The sequence below is a fragment of the Stegostoma tigrinum genome, chromosome 36 (assembly GCF_030684315.1).
Source record: "Stegostoma tigrinum isolate sSteTig4 chromosome 36, sSteTig4.hap1, whole genome shotgun sequence".
NCBI lineage: Eukaryota > Metazoa > Chordata > Chondrichthyes > Orectolobiformes > Stegostomatidae > Stegostoma > Stegostoma tigrinum.
Window position 1 is genome coordinate 18,650,429 of NC_081389.1, and position 14,171 is coordinate 18,664,599.

The 14,171-nt window shown below is 42.5% G+C and overlaps 1 protein-coding gene across 1 annotated transcript in view; it reads right to left on the reverse strand.

The window, feature by feature from the left end:
• Positions 1 to 14,171, reverse strand: part of ccdc33 (coiled-coil domain containing 33) — a 282,618-nt gene that overhangs the window by 124,969 nt on the left and 143,478 nt on the right. Inside the window, exons 11-13 of the mRNA XM_048520540.2 lie at positions 12,884 to 13,013; positions 8,068 to 8,201; positions 6,642 to 6,713 (exon numbers count right to left, since the gene is read on the reverse strand). Coding sequence (XP_048376497.2) covers positions 6,642 to 6,713; positions 8,068 to 8,201; positions 12,884 to 13,013 — 336 coding nt within the window. The remainder of the gene's footprint in view (positions 1 to 6,641; positions 6,714 to 8,067; positions 8,202 to 12,883; positions 13,014 to 14,171) is intronic.

Below are 14,171 nucleotides of genomic sequence, written 5' to 3' on the forward strand. Positions count from 1 at the left end.
GACTGAACTGGCAACACACTACGGGGGAAAGAAAAACTAGATGGCCTCACGCTCCACTAGATATGAAAAGAGGAGATTTTTAAGTCAAATATAATTTCAAGGAGTGCATTGTTCAGCAAATACTGTTCAAAATCTAAAATATGCATCAGAATCATGACCATATTTTGCTCTTCTTACATTGCAAACAACCCTTACTTGTCCCCTAAAAATTCACTTGTAGAAACCTGGAACAGGTATAATCCATTTGGCCCTTACAGCATCTTCCATGATTAAATATGATCATGACTGACCTTCCATTTGAATGCCATTTTCCTGCTTGCACTTCATATCCCCGTTGATGCCTTTTAAATCTAAAAACGCATCTATTTCTTTCTTGAATATATTCAGTGGCTCAGTCCTCCACAGCTTTCTGAAGTAGAGAATTCCAGGTTATTTTGAGTGAAGAAATATTTCCTCATGGCGGTCTTAAACAGTCTCCCTCAGATTCTAATGCTGTGCCCCCTGGCTTTAGAGACCCCAACCATCATCTCTGCATCTAGTCTATACAGCGCTGATAGAATTTTATACATTTCGATCAGAATCCCCCCTAATCCTTCTAAACCCTACAGAATACAAGATAATTTCTCCTTGTTGGGTGGAGGGGGGGGGGGGGAGAGTTCTGACATCCCCAATATCAGCCTGGTGAACCTCTGCTGCACTCCCTCTACAGCACAGATTTCTTTCTACAGAATCATTATCACCACCTTCACTACTGCCACAATTTCAATTTAAGCAGATATAATAACAAGGGGTTTCTCCTTCAATGGATTCTCCCACACAAACTCTTGCTCTTGGAAGCTACTTTAATTCTCCACTTTCAAACAAAAACCAAGTCTCAGGCAACTAATCAAGTCAGACTATTTTTTTTTCTATATCCAAGTTTCAAGAATGTAACAACACACATTTTTCACCCATCCCTAATTGTTCTGAAAAAGGCGATGGTGAGCTGCCTTCTACAAGTGCTACAGTCTTTGTGATGGGATTACACACACAATGCCGCTATGGAGGGAACTTCGGGATGTTGACCCAGTGACAGCGACATATTTCCATGGCTTGGAGGGAAACCAGCAGGTGGTGGTGTTCCCTTGTATCCAAAGCCCTTGTTCCTCTAGATGATGGAAGTCATGTGCTTGGAAGGTGCTGTCAAAAGGTTGGAGGGTGATTCTGAAAGTTGCAAACTGAGATCATTGTCCATTCTGTGCTCCAGCAGGAGGCTGAACAAAAAAAGAGGAAATTTAATAATTGGTACTCACTCCAATCAGTTCAGTAACCAGAGGGGGAAAGGAACATGCAGAACCAGACACATTGGTCGAAAGACAATGGGAAGAAGGGAGAATTAGAAAATAACCTCAAAAATGTTGGGAATGAAAAAGGAATATGGATAATGAAGTAGGTTTGCAAATTCACTTTTTGGGAAGCACAAGTTTGGCAGTTTAGAGAAGTCACCTGACTTTTACTCTGTTGACTGTTAGTCAGGTTGAATTTGAACTACTCAATGGTATGCTCTGAAGGGTGAGGATTCAAGCCCAACTCAAGTGCCAAACCTTTGGCTGATATTCCCAGTTCAGCAGTGCTACATTATCAGATATACCGCTCCTCAAATAAGGGGCTCATTTGAGAGCCAATCTGCCCTTCAATGTGCATGTCAATGATCCCTTGCTATCTTCGGCATTATTCATCTCCCAAATCAACATTCCTAAACAACAATGTGCACTTATTTCGTGCCATTAATGCAGCAAAATGCCTTAATCCAATTAATAATAGATATTCCAGTGATGAAAAAAACTTTGCACCACAACATGCAAAGTATTTAGATAGATGATCAAAGATTTGGTGTAAGGGGTAGGTTATAAGAAGCATCTTAAAGGATGATGGGGATGTGTTAGTATTGGGCTGGGATGGACAAAGTCAGAAGTCTCTCTGACTATAAATTCTGTGTCTGCGCGCTTCCCTCCACTTCATCTGATGAAGGAGCAGCGCTCCTTAAGTTTGTAATTTCAAAAAAATCCCAAATTGTGTGTCTTCTGACTCATCTTAAAAAGGAGAGGAAGAGCCTGAAAGGAAGCATGGGAGTTTAGGGTCAAGGAAACAAAGCACAGCCACCAATGACAGAATTATACCAAGAAGAGGACTGTAAGATATAAAAAAAATCAGAGACTATAAGTCAGTGTGTCCCAAATTAGAGAGCTCAGGACGCCTAATGGTGTTGCAAGCTTAGACTTTGGAATCACAATCTCCAAGGCTGCAATAGCTAGTGCTCGCACAGCTCCTGACATTCCCCCTCCCCACTCCTGCAACGCTACCCTCCAAACTTCCCTCCCCAAACCCTAACTTTTCCCTCAACCCTTAACCCTCTACAATTCTCTCCAGCAACCCCCCCAACTCTCACCTCCTCCTCTCCCAATTCCCTTATCCCTCCCACCACCCTTATTAAACCACCTCCAACACTCCCTTCCCTGGGCCCCCACTCTCATCTTCTCATGTCTACTCACCCTTTTGCCTGCTATTAAGATTCTTCCACTACATTTCCTGACCAGTCACTCATACCCCACCAAGTGCTCTTAAGTGTTCTCACTGCAGGATCTCAAAATTCTTCGAGCCTAGAACAGGGATCACAGTGGGGAAAAACTTTGTGAAGTGCTGCTGTATGAAAGCGACCTGGTCATTATCATGTCGCTGTTGGAGGGGCTTGCTGTGGACAAATTAGCTGCCATGTTGCTGACGCTACAACAGGGACAACCCCTCTAAAAGGAAAAGAGCTTTGTGACATCTTGCAGTTGCAAAGGGCACCATACGAATGCACATCTTTCTTTCCTACTGAAGATATCTTATATCCTATAATACCTTATTAAGGAAGGATATCATTTAATTGGAGAAGGTGCAGAAAAGATTTACAAGGAGGATACCAGGACTGGCGAGTTTGTGTTATCGGGAGAGACTGGACAAGCTGGACTTTTCTCACTGGAATATTGGAGGTTGAAGGGTGATCTTATAGAGGTTTATAAAATCATGAGGGGCATAAATAAGATGAATAGCAAAGAAATTTTTTCCCCTGAGGTGGGGTAGTTCAAAACTAGACAGCGTTGTTTTTAAGGTGGGAGGAGGAAGATTTAAAAGGGACCTGAGAGGCAATTATTTCACATGGTGGTATGTATGTGGAATGAACTGCCTGAGGAAGTGGTAGATGCAGGTGTAGTTACAGTATTTAAAAGACATTTGGACAGGTACATTAAAATGAACCGTTTAGAGGGATATGGGCCAATGCAGGCAAGTGGGTTTAGATTAGTTTGGAAAACCTGGTCAGCATGGACAAATTGGGCCAAAGGGTCTGACTCCATGAACGCATTAAAGTTTCGACTTTTATTTAAGAATTCCTGAGAACTTGGGAAACCTAGAGTTCATCGTTGCTATTTACCACAGTGATGTCTCGGTCAATTAACTTGCCAGCCAACAGCACTCTTTTCTCATGTAGTATATTGTTATGGCCATTTGAAATTTGGCTTTCTTGCAATTGTCCTGATGTGTTCAAGATATTTGTGTAACATGTATCTCTATTCAGCAACAACCAATCAGTAATCATGTTCTAATTGAAGCTTTTTAATGATTTACTTCATGCAGGGGATGTCATGCACCAGAAAGTTTGTTGATTAATTATTCTCAGTTATTTCTATAGTGCTGGATTGCAAGTTCTGACAAGTGCTCATCTGTTATTACTGAATGTCTAGATATTGTACATCACAGGGGAGTGATTATTCTCTACCATAAGTGTTTGAGAAATATAACTTTATTGCCCAAGATAGTTACTCTGCTATAGTTATCCTCATATTGTTTATTATGCCACTAGCTGTGGGCCTATCAAAAGGACAGTGAATCATTTTATGGCATTACAGATTTTCAGTGAAGTATTCACGCTTATTCACCGCAAGGTGAGACTCCAAGACATAGACACCATTTCAAATGAAGCTGTTGGCGCTTTCTCTTTTGCCCATCATGTATTTTTGCAATTTTCTTCCTCTTTGGGATTTTTGTAGGCGATAGTTAATGACCCTTCCATTGGTCCATCCTTAGCCTCCTCCACTGTCAGAGTGAGGCCAAAGGTAAACTGGAGGAACAACACTTCAAATTTCGTCCTGGGAGCTTACAGCCTGAATATTGACTTAACCAGCTTCAAAAATCTCCCCCCCCACCCCCCACCAACCTGTTCATCTACCAACTCATCTATCCACTTCATCTTTTGTGCCAAACAAGCACAACAACCCCCATATCTGCCTCGACCTATTTCCATCTCATCTACCCTCACTCCAGCCTCTGCCCCTCCCTCTATTTATTTCTGGGCTCCCATCCCCCTCCTAGATGAAGGGTTTCAGCTGGAAACATTGACTTCCCTATTCCTTGGATGCTCTTTGGCCTGCTGAGCTTTTCCAGCTCCATATTTACTGTTTCTAGTTTCCAGCATCTGTGCTCTGTACTGTCTCCAAGTTAATGACGACAGCCAGTGTAAAGTGCTACACAGCCAGAAGTACCAATATTTTTGGGTACGACAAGTAAGTCTATCCATCCCCCCCAGTTTGAAGGAAAGGAGATGATCCTGTGGTGCTAGTCTGAGACCGGTGCCTGCTAGCGATATCAACCATAAGTTATACTGTCAAGGCTGTTTTCACCAATCAGATGTAATGGTTTGCGTCCTTCAAGATAGATTATTTTTCCATTTGCGCGATTAGTAATTAGTCACTTGGTCATACAAAACTTGAACATTGCTGAAAGCAGAGACGTGTTGCCAATCATTTTTTCATGCCTTTTATCCTGCAATCATCGGGAAAAATTGCAAGAAATGCTACGATTCAAAGGATTGTTACAATTTACTCCAGACGAGAAGGATGCTGAGCAATCCCAAGTGTGCTAATAGCTACACTGTCAACTAGTTTTAGATGATCAGTCAAGCTTATAATGTGCTCTTTCTGCAAGTGACATACTGTCATTCAGAAGGACTTGTACTCTGCAAGCAGTTGGGATAGGGTAGAGTCTGGATTCTTTTTCTGAATTCCTGGGAACCCAAGGAGCCTATAGTTCACTTTTGCTTTCCTCTATGACAATGACTTGTTCAATTAGCTTACCAGCCAATCAGTACTCTTTTGTCCTGTGGTACAAGTTGTTGTGATCATGCAAAATTTAGCATTCTTGCATTTGTCCTGATGAGCGCTGTAAACTTGGAAGGGTTCAGAACACTTTTGCAAGGATGTTGTCAGGGGAGGGGGATTTGAGCTGTGGGGGAGGCCAAATAAACTGGACTATTTTCCTAATGTCAGAGGCTGAAGGATGACCTTATAGCAGTTTATAAAATCATGAGGGGGCATAGATAAGGCGAATAGTCAAAATCTTTTCTCTGGGATGGGGGCGCGTGTCCAAAACTAGAGGCCATAGGTTTAAGGCAAGAGGAAAATGATTTAAAAGGGTGCCCAAGGGGAAACTTTTCTCATATAGAGAGTGGTGTGTGTATGGAATGGACTGTCAGAGGCTGGTATAGTTACAACATTGAGAAGGCATCTGGATTGGTTTATAAATAGGAAGGGTTTAGAGGGTTATGGGCCAAATGCTGGCAAATAAAACTAGGTTAATTTAGGATATCTGGTTCACATGGGCGAGTTGGGCTGGAAAGTCTGTTTCCATGCTGTACAGCTCTATGATTCCATGACTCTATGTCTCTCTTTTCACCAATGACTAATTAGGAATTGTGTTCTGACTGTAGCTTTTCTTTGGTTTACACCATGTAGGGAATATCATGCAACTGAAAATTTTGCTCTAAAATGTTTAATTGTTGGAATGGATGATGGTTTAATGGCCATCATAGAACCAAGGTTAAAAGCATTCAGAGAGACATCAGTGAGCTAAAGTCAGGTGATTAAAACATGAAACATTTAGGAAGAAGAAAAGCCAAAGGGTGATGAAGAATTTCAACTGTGGGAAATAATGAACAAGAATGAATAGATATTAAGATGAGCTTTCAACAACAACTGCCATTTGTAAAGCACCGTTGACCTAGAAAACCATTATTAGACAAAAACACACAATGGATGGTAGGAACTGCCGATGCTGGAGGATCTGAGATAACACGGTGTGAAGCTGGATGAACACAGCAGGAAGAAGGGTCCCGACCCAAAACGTCAAGCTTACCTGCTCCTCTGATGCTGCTTGGCCTGCTGTGTTCATCCAGCTTCGCACCGTGTCCTCTCATACAAGGGATGTGTTTGGAGAACTGCATTAAAATGGTCAGAGGGCAGACGACACCAGATTATAGTCTAGCAGGCTTATTTGAAATTACTAGCTTGATAAGCTTCACCTGATGAAGGAGCAGCACTCCAAAAGCTTGTGCTTTCAAACAAACTTGTTGGAATATAACCTGTTGTCATCTGACTTCTGACCTTGCCCACTCCAGTCCAACACCGGCTCCTCTGCATTCAAATGCGGAAGGAGAACTGGAGAGGTTTGGGGAAGAAGTTTCAGAAGTTAGGGCCCAAGAAGCGAAAGGCGCAGCCACACATTGTGGAGCTATTAATATGTAATGGAATGTTAACACAGGTAAAGCTGTTTTCAATCAATGTTACCTCAGAGGCAATGAGACGGAGAATGAGGCCAACAGTGGGAGTGGTGTTGGATATTGTTCTCAAGTTGTTGCCCTGTAGAGACAGAAAATAAACTTTTCGTTACTTGCTACTGTAAAGGAATGGACGAGTCTGGGTTAAAGGAATAGATTTGATTGGATCTTTCAAATAAAAGTTTAATACTGGGTCAGACTCAGTGATGGTGACCATGAAATTATCATCAAATATTGTAAAATCCCCTCTGGTTCACTGATGCCTTTTAGGGAAGGAAATCTGCCATCCTTACCTGGTCTGGCCTACATGTGATGCCAGACCCACACCGATGTGTCTAATTATTAATTACCCTCTTAAATGGCTATTGCAAGCCAATCAGTTCAGGGGTATTAGGGATGGGTAGTAAATCTATCCTTGCCAGTAACACTTACATCTCATGAAGGCTTAAAGAAAGCAAGTTTGATGATCCCGGGGCAAATCAACAAGACTGGGGTTCAAACAATAGCTTTATTCATAGGAGCAGGGTTTGCAGGGATCACAACAGTTTGGTCTAGGTTTAATTTTTTTTTGAATGTGATCATTATTGTATAGTAATTATAGAGCTCAGAATCGTCAACTGTTTGGCCATGGAAGCCAGCACAGTTCTTTCCCTAACTCAGCTCTTTCTGGGTAGGAGCCCCTGGATGAGACAGGGTCAACAGACATTCTTCTTGCAATATCTTTATCATTGTCCCTAGATTTGATAGATTGACAAACCAAACCCTCTGCTCTGTTTGCAGAAAGACTTCTGCTAGGGGGTGACAAGAATTAATCCATTCCTAAATGCGATAGATGTAGATGTACAAAGTAGACATCGCACAGATGCCTTCCCTTATGGGCCAACCTGGAATAAGAAGTCTTAGGTTTAGAATAAGGGCTAACAGATTATGGAGAAATTACATCTTTCAAAGAGTTGTAAATTTGTGGCATTCCTTACCCCAGAGTGCAGTGGATCTTGAAAAACAGATTAAATGTAAGGAGGAGATGGGGAGATTTTTAATTAGTAATGGAGAACGGCAGCAATGTGGAGTTGAGGCCAAGTTGACACCAATCAATGATCAAACAAAGTGGCAGAGCAAGCTCAAGGAGCGGTACTGCCTACTCCTGCTTCTAGTTCTTACAAATGTTCTTAAACAGCCTTGCAATCAAGCTGTTGAAGGAATTTCTTTTAGATATGGTGACTATTGTGTAGTAATTGTGGATCGCAGAATCAGTCAACTATTTGACCATGGAGCCAGCACAGTTCCTTCTCTCAAGAGTCTCCCTCTGGGTAGGGCCCGTTGGATGAAACAGGATCCCGTTCCTGACTTCCTTTATCATTGTCACACCTTGCCACCCCCCACCGCGTGTTTCAGGGCTTATTTCCAATTACAATCCCAAGCAGAATAACACTCACCTGCACAGGTAAGCCGTCTACCCGCAATCCACGGCCTCCACTTTCTGCCATCAGTGTGTGGTAGACACCCTGGTCCAGGGGCACCACCGAGAACCCGAGTGGGCTGCGGATGTACCAGCTGATGGTGTTCATCACTGCCAGCGAGGACATGCAACAAAACCTGTTAGTCACACTCCAGTGCATCAGAGCATGAGGATTGTTATCATAGAAACAAGATCAGGCCATTCAACAACTCACATTGCTGGAGCAACTTTAAGGGCCTCCAGACTGGTATCGTTAAACAAAAATCTCTGAGCCATCTGATAAGGGGAGAAGGTGATGGAACAGTAAAATCACTGCACTAGTCACAGAAACAGTTTCTGGGTTCAAATCTCAGCACTGGTTTAATTTTAAACTCAATTAAAATGTGAATTGAAAGCTAGCATGAGTAATAGTGACCTGTGACTATCACTGACTGTTGTTAAAAACTCATCTGGTTCACTCATGATCTTTATAGACAGACATCTGCTGTCTTTACCCCAAGTGGCCTATATATGAATCCTGACACAACCTGACCAAAAACAATTTGTTCTGAAGAAGGGTCACTGGGCCCGAAACATTAACTCAAGACTCTTTATCACAGATGCTGCCAGACCTGCTGAGCTTCACCAGCAACTTCTGTCTTTGTTCAAAATTTTTACAGCATCCGCAGTTCTTTCAGCTTGTTTTTTCACAAATTGACCAATAACTGCTCTCAAGGAAACTTTGAGCATAAGCTGGACTCTCAGCAATGCTTTTATCCCAAAACAGTGTAAAGAAAGTCCTTTACACCCTTACCTTATGAAATTCTATCAACTTTGGAGTTGATACTTTCATTTGACAATTCCACTTCCAGCACCAATTCACTTGCATTCTTTTGTGAATGATGGGAGAATGTGTAACTAGGGGCCACTGTTTATAAGGATCAACCCATTCAAGGCAGAAGTTAGGTAATCTTTTTCTCTTGGAGGGTTGTGAATCTTTAGAACTCTGTTCCTCAAAAGGTGAATTTAAAAGTCTTTCCATCAGATAAGTGGAGCCGCAGGACAAAAACCTCAGAATTCAGCTCAATGCAAAATAAATCCCTGTTTGCAAATACAATCTGCATGGCTGTCCAACTTGGAAAGTTAAATCATTCATTCGAGTGAAACGTAGAGTCATAGTCATAGAGTCATACAGCACAGAAACAGACCCTTCTGTCCAACCAGTCTATGCTGAGCATAATCCCAAACTAAGCTAGCTCCACTTGCCTGCTCCTGGCCCATATTCCTCCAAACCTTTCCTGTTCATACACTTTTCCAAATGTCTTTTAACTATTATAATTGTACCCAATCCACCACTTTCTCAAGATGTTTTTTCCACACGTGAACTACCCTCTGTGTAAAAAAAATTGCCCCCCCATGTTTGTTTAATGAAATCTCTCACCTTAAAAATGTGCCACTGGTCTTGAAATCCCTCATCCCAGGGAAAAGACAACCACCATTAACCCTATCTATTCTCCTTATGGTTTTATAAACTTCACCTCAACTTCCTACATGCCAGTGAAAGAAGTCCCAGCTAATCCAACATAGAGATAACAAGGTGTAGAGCTGGATGAACACGGCAGGCCAAGCTGCATCAGAAGAGCAGGAAGGCTGACGCTTTGGACCTAGACCCTTCTTCAGAAAACTTTTTGAAGGGTCTAGGGCCGAAACGTCAGCCTTCCTGCTCCTCTGATGCTGCTTGGCCTGCTGTGTTCATCCAGCTCTACACCGTGTTATCTCAGATTCTCCAGCATCTGCAGTTCCTATTGTCTTTCTCCAACCTTTCTTTATAACTCAAACCTACCATGCCCAGAAACATCCTGGTAAATATTTTCTGAACCCTCTCCAGTTTGATAATATCCTTCCTATAGCTGCACGACCAAATCTAGACACAGTACAACATGACTGGTTGTTCTCAAAAGATAGTTGAAGCAGAGTCTTTGAACGTACTTAAGGCAGAGTTGGAAAGTGATGAGATCCTCAATAAAGAAGGGGAGATGTTAATGTCATTTTGATTTGGTTTAGTTTATAATTGTCACATGTACCACGTTATAGTGAAAAGTTTTGTTTTGTGTCCAGTACAGGCAGATCATACCACACAAAGTGAATTAGGATAATAGAACAGAGCAAGGAATGCAATGTTATGGCTGGTGCACAAAGAGTGAGATCAACATTAAGTTTAAAATTTGTGAGGTCCATTCAGAACAGCAGGGAAGAAGCTACTCTTGAATCTGTTGGTACATGCGTTTTAAGCTTTTGTATCTTCTGCCCAACAGAAGAGGTTGGAAGAGGTTATAACTGAGGTGGGAGAGGTCATTGATTATGCGGGGGAGGGGGGCAGTGACAGGTTATCAGGACTGGGAGGTTGTTTGGGTAGGAATGTGGCATTGAGGCCACAGTCAGACCAGCCGTGATCTTACTGAATGGTGAAGCAAGCTTGAGGAGCTGGTGGCCTATCACGCTGTTTACTCTTCTGTGTTCATAGCAGCCTTTCAGCAGAGAACGTCCCAGATTTCCATGACCCATTCTTGAAAAGAACTTCACAACCATTTTTGTAAAGCCTAACTATCAACTTCCAATGTCGCATCCAACTAAGGGGCTGAACCTCGAGGGCCTTTTATAAAATAGTAAGCAAAACGTCTTTCAAGAAATAAGCACCTGTTTACACATTCACACACACACACACACACACCACACACACACCACACACACACACCACACACACACACCACACACACACACCACACACACACACCACACACACACACCACACACACACACCACACACACACACCACACACACACACCACACACACACCTCTGTGTTGAGGGAGACACTGAGTTTTGCAACATGCTACAAAACAAGGCACTGAGTTGAGGACGCTACCCTAAAGCTAACAGCCTCAGACAGACTGACTGAATCCAATCATCTTTAAAAGATTACTCAATGTAGAAACAAGCAAGTGCAACCTTACTGTGGGGCCATCAATAAACAGGAAACACACTTCTATATTAAACCAACCAACTGCTGAATTGCACATGTACACTTGTGAAGTGAACAAGCTGTCATTTGCTGAGTTGTTCCCTCCCCCAATGCCACAATTCCTGTCTCCCTCCCTTTTACACAAAGACAAGATCACTCTCTCTGCAATTTTAAATTCATTACCTATGGGAATGAAAATGGCTCTGTCTCTCGGTTAATGGCTTCTGTCTAAAAGCTTCTAGAAAGCGAGTGACTCACAAGGACCAGTCAGATTCTCCACAAACCAGGGAAGAGATGGCTTAAGAAAGCTGTTTTTTATTCTGCTGCAAGTTTCATTTCCAAGGAACAGGGAACACAGTTCCAGACAGTTGCCTTCCCAACCTGTCTCCCCAACATACAACGGATCTGCCCTCGGGACAAGGGTTACAGATTTGTTCTATTTTAATACAATAATTTTGCTCTTTTAAATGAACAGGTTAGATAAAAATCACACATTTGGTGTGTGATAACATTTGGTATGGAATGCAATGCTAAAATAGTTTTCCTGCCTGACGCACAGTATGATCACCACAGTGACATCACCACAACATTGTGCTTTCGTTGTATTATTACAATGTCATTTTCCGAGAACATCATCACGATCCCTAACATCAATTACATCACTGTGATGTCACATTCCAACAATGTCACCACCACCTCATACTTCAGCTTTGGCTGGTCTGACTGTGGCCTCGATGCCACATTCCTACCCAAACAACCTCCCAGTCCTGATAACCTGTCACTGCCCCCCTCCCCCGCATAATCAATGACCTCTCCCACCTCAGTTATAACCTCTTCCAACCTCTTCTGTTGGGCAGAAGATACAAAAGCTTAAAACGCATGTACCAACAGATTCAAGAGTAGCTTCTTCCCTGCTGTTCTGAATGGACCTCACAAATTTTAAATTTAATGTTGATCTCACTCTTTGTGCACCAGCCATAACATTGCATTCCTCGCTCTGTTCTATTATCCTAATTCACATTGTGTGGTATGATCTGCCTGTACTATAATGTTCTGATTATATCATTTCAATCCCATAATTCATTGTTTCACTATGATGCAATATTCAATGATGTCATCACAATCTCAGACTGCCCAACAGTGTCATTATGATGTAATTGTGACACCAGTTCAATAGTGGCATGGTGATGTCACCGTCCAGTGACAGAATTGTAACATAACACCTTAGTAGCGCAAGCTCTGGCGATGTCATTGTTGCATCACGATCTATTTATGCCTCAATAGAATAACTAATCAGCGACATCACATGATGCTGAGTGAATTGTGGGTATTTGTAACATCCCTGTTACCTTATCATGCCCTACTTCCACAGAAAAATCTGCGCAGCAATAGATGCTTCACAGATCTGACCCACTCTTCCCTGGTGATGACATCACAGCAGCAGACTGATGTGACATCATTGAATCAGTGACATCATCGTGCCATCAGACCATGACATCATGGTGCCATTATTGACTGTGATATCTTTATGATGGCTCTAACTGAGCCACCAATGGGACCAATTATCCCAAGGCAGACACAGAGCCCTGTGATTGTGATTTTTTAACCACTGCAGTTTTTACAATGATTAAACAGAATGCAGATGAGATAAGACAATGGAAGCTGTGTTTTCCCAGGGACCTACGCTCAAAGCTCACTGAATGCTAAGCAAACCGATGAGGTTCCAATCAGCCTCAGGGGAAACACAGCTGTACTGTTCACATCTCATGCTGGAGAATCCTGGGAAGCCTACCGCTGGTGAGGGAATAGTACTCCAGCACGAGTGCAGATCCTGCAGTAAAGACAGTAGCACATTCCCGGCCTTGGAACAGAAAGGAATAATCCCAGACTGGCTGCTCCTGAGGATTACCCACAAGGGATATCTGTTTAAAAAGAAAAGAAAGAATAAGACATACTGTCAAAACAACTTGAATTTACATAGCATCTTTCACGGCCTTAAGTTATCTAGAAGCATTTCACAAGCATATTAATTATGCTTTCCAAATGTAGTTACCTGCAGGAAATAAAGCAGCCACAGTAAGTGCTCACAAGCAGCAAGAAGATCACCAGACAGACTGATTTGGTATTGATTATTGACCACAATTTTACAGTGGTATGAATCAGTAGGAAGAAGTAACAAGAGAAAGGAGCACTCAATGAACAGCAGGGCATGAGGAAGCTCGGATTAACAGAAGGATCTTAGGGAAATTGTCCTCAGACCCCGGAAGGTGGCAGGCCAGGTTAATAGAGTGGTTAAGAAGGTGTACAGGACACTTGCCATTATCAATTGTGATATAGATTATAACAGAAGGGATGGAATAACTGCACTGGTGCTGGTATTCCATCACCAAGTCACCCTTTGTGTACTTGCACACAGTACACTGGCCATGCTCAGCCAGCTCAGAGTCAGGCCCCTGAACTAGGGAGATTCTAATGTCCTGGTTATGTTGGTCAGCCAGGGCATTCCTGATTGGACCAGGTTAACAGCCCAATCAATGCCAGCAGAGTCAACAAGGTCAACCTGGTTCCAATCACTACAAAGAGAGGCTATGTTGGAGCTGTACAAAATATTTGGTAAGCCACAGCTGCAACATTAGGTGCATTTCTGGTCACCATACTGTAAGAAGGATGTGTTTGTACTGTGGGGGTACAGGAGATGCACCAGGATGAAGCATCTTAACTATGAGCAAAAGCTGGATAATCTGGGCTGTTTTCTTTTGGATCAGGCTAAGGGGGACCTGGTAGAGGGATATAAGGTGATGAAAGACATGGACAGGGTGTACAGAAAGCAGCTGTTCCTCTTAGTTGAAGGGCTAATAACAAGGGGAACAATCTTAAGAAGGGCAGAATGTTTCGGGGGAGGGTGTGGGATTGTCGATAAAACGTTTTCGTGCAGAGTTTGGTGGGAATGTGGAATGTCCGGGAGGGTAGTAGAGAGAGAAAACCTCACAAACTTCAAAAATTGTAAAGCCAGGAGTCACACAACATCAGGTTACAGTCGAACAAGTTTATTTGAAATCACAAGCTTTTGGAGCACAGCA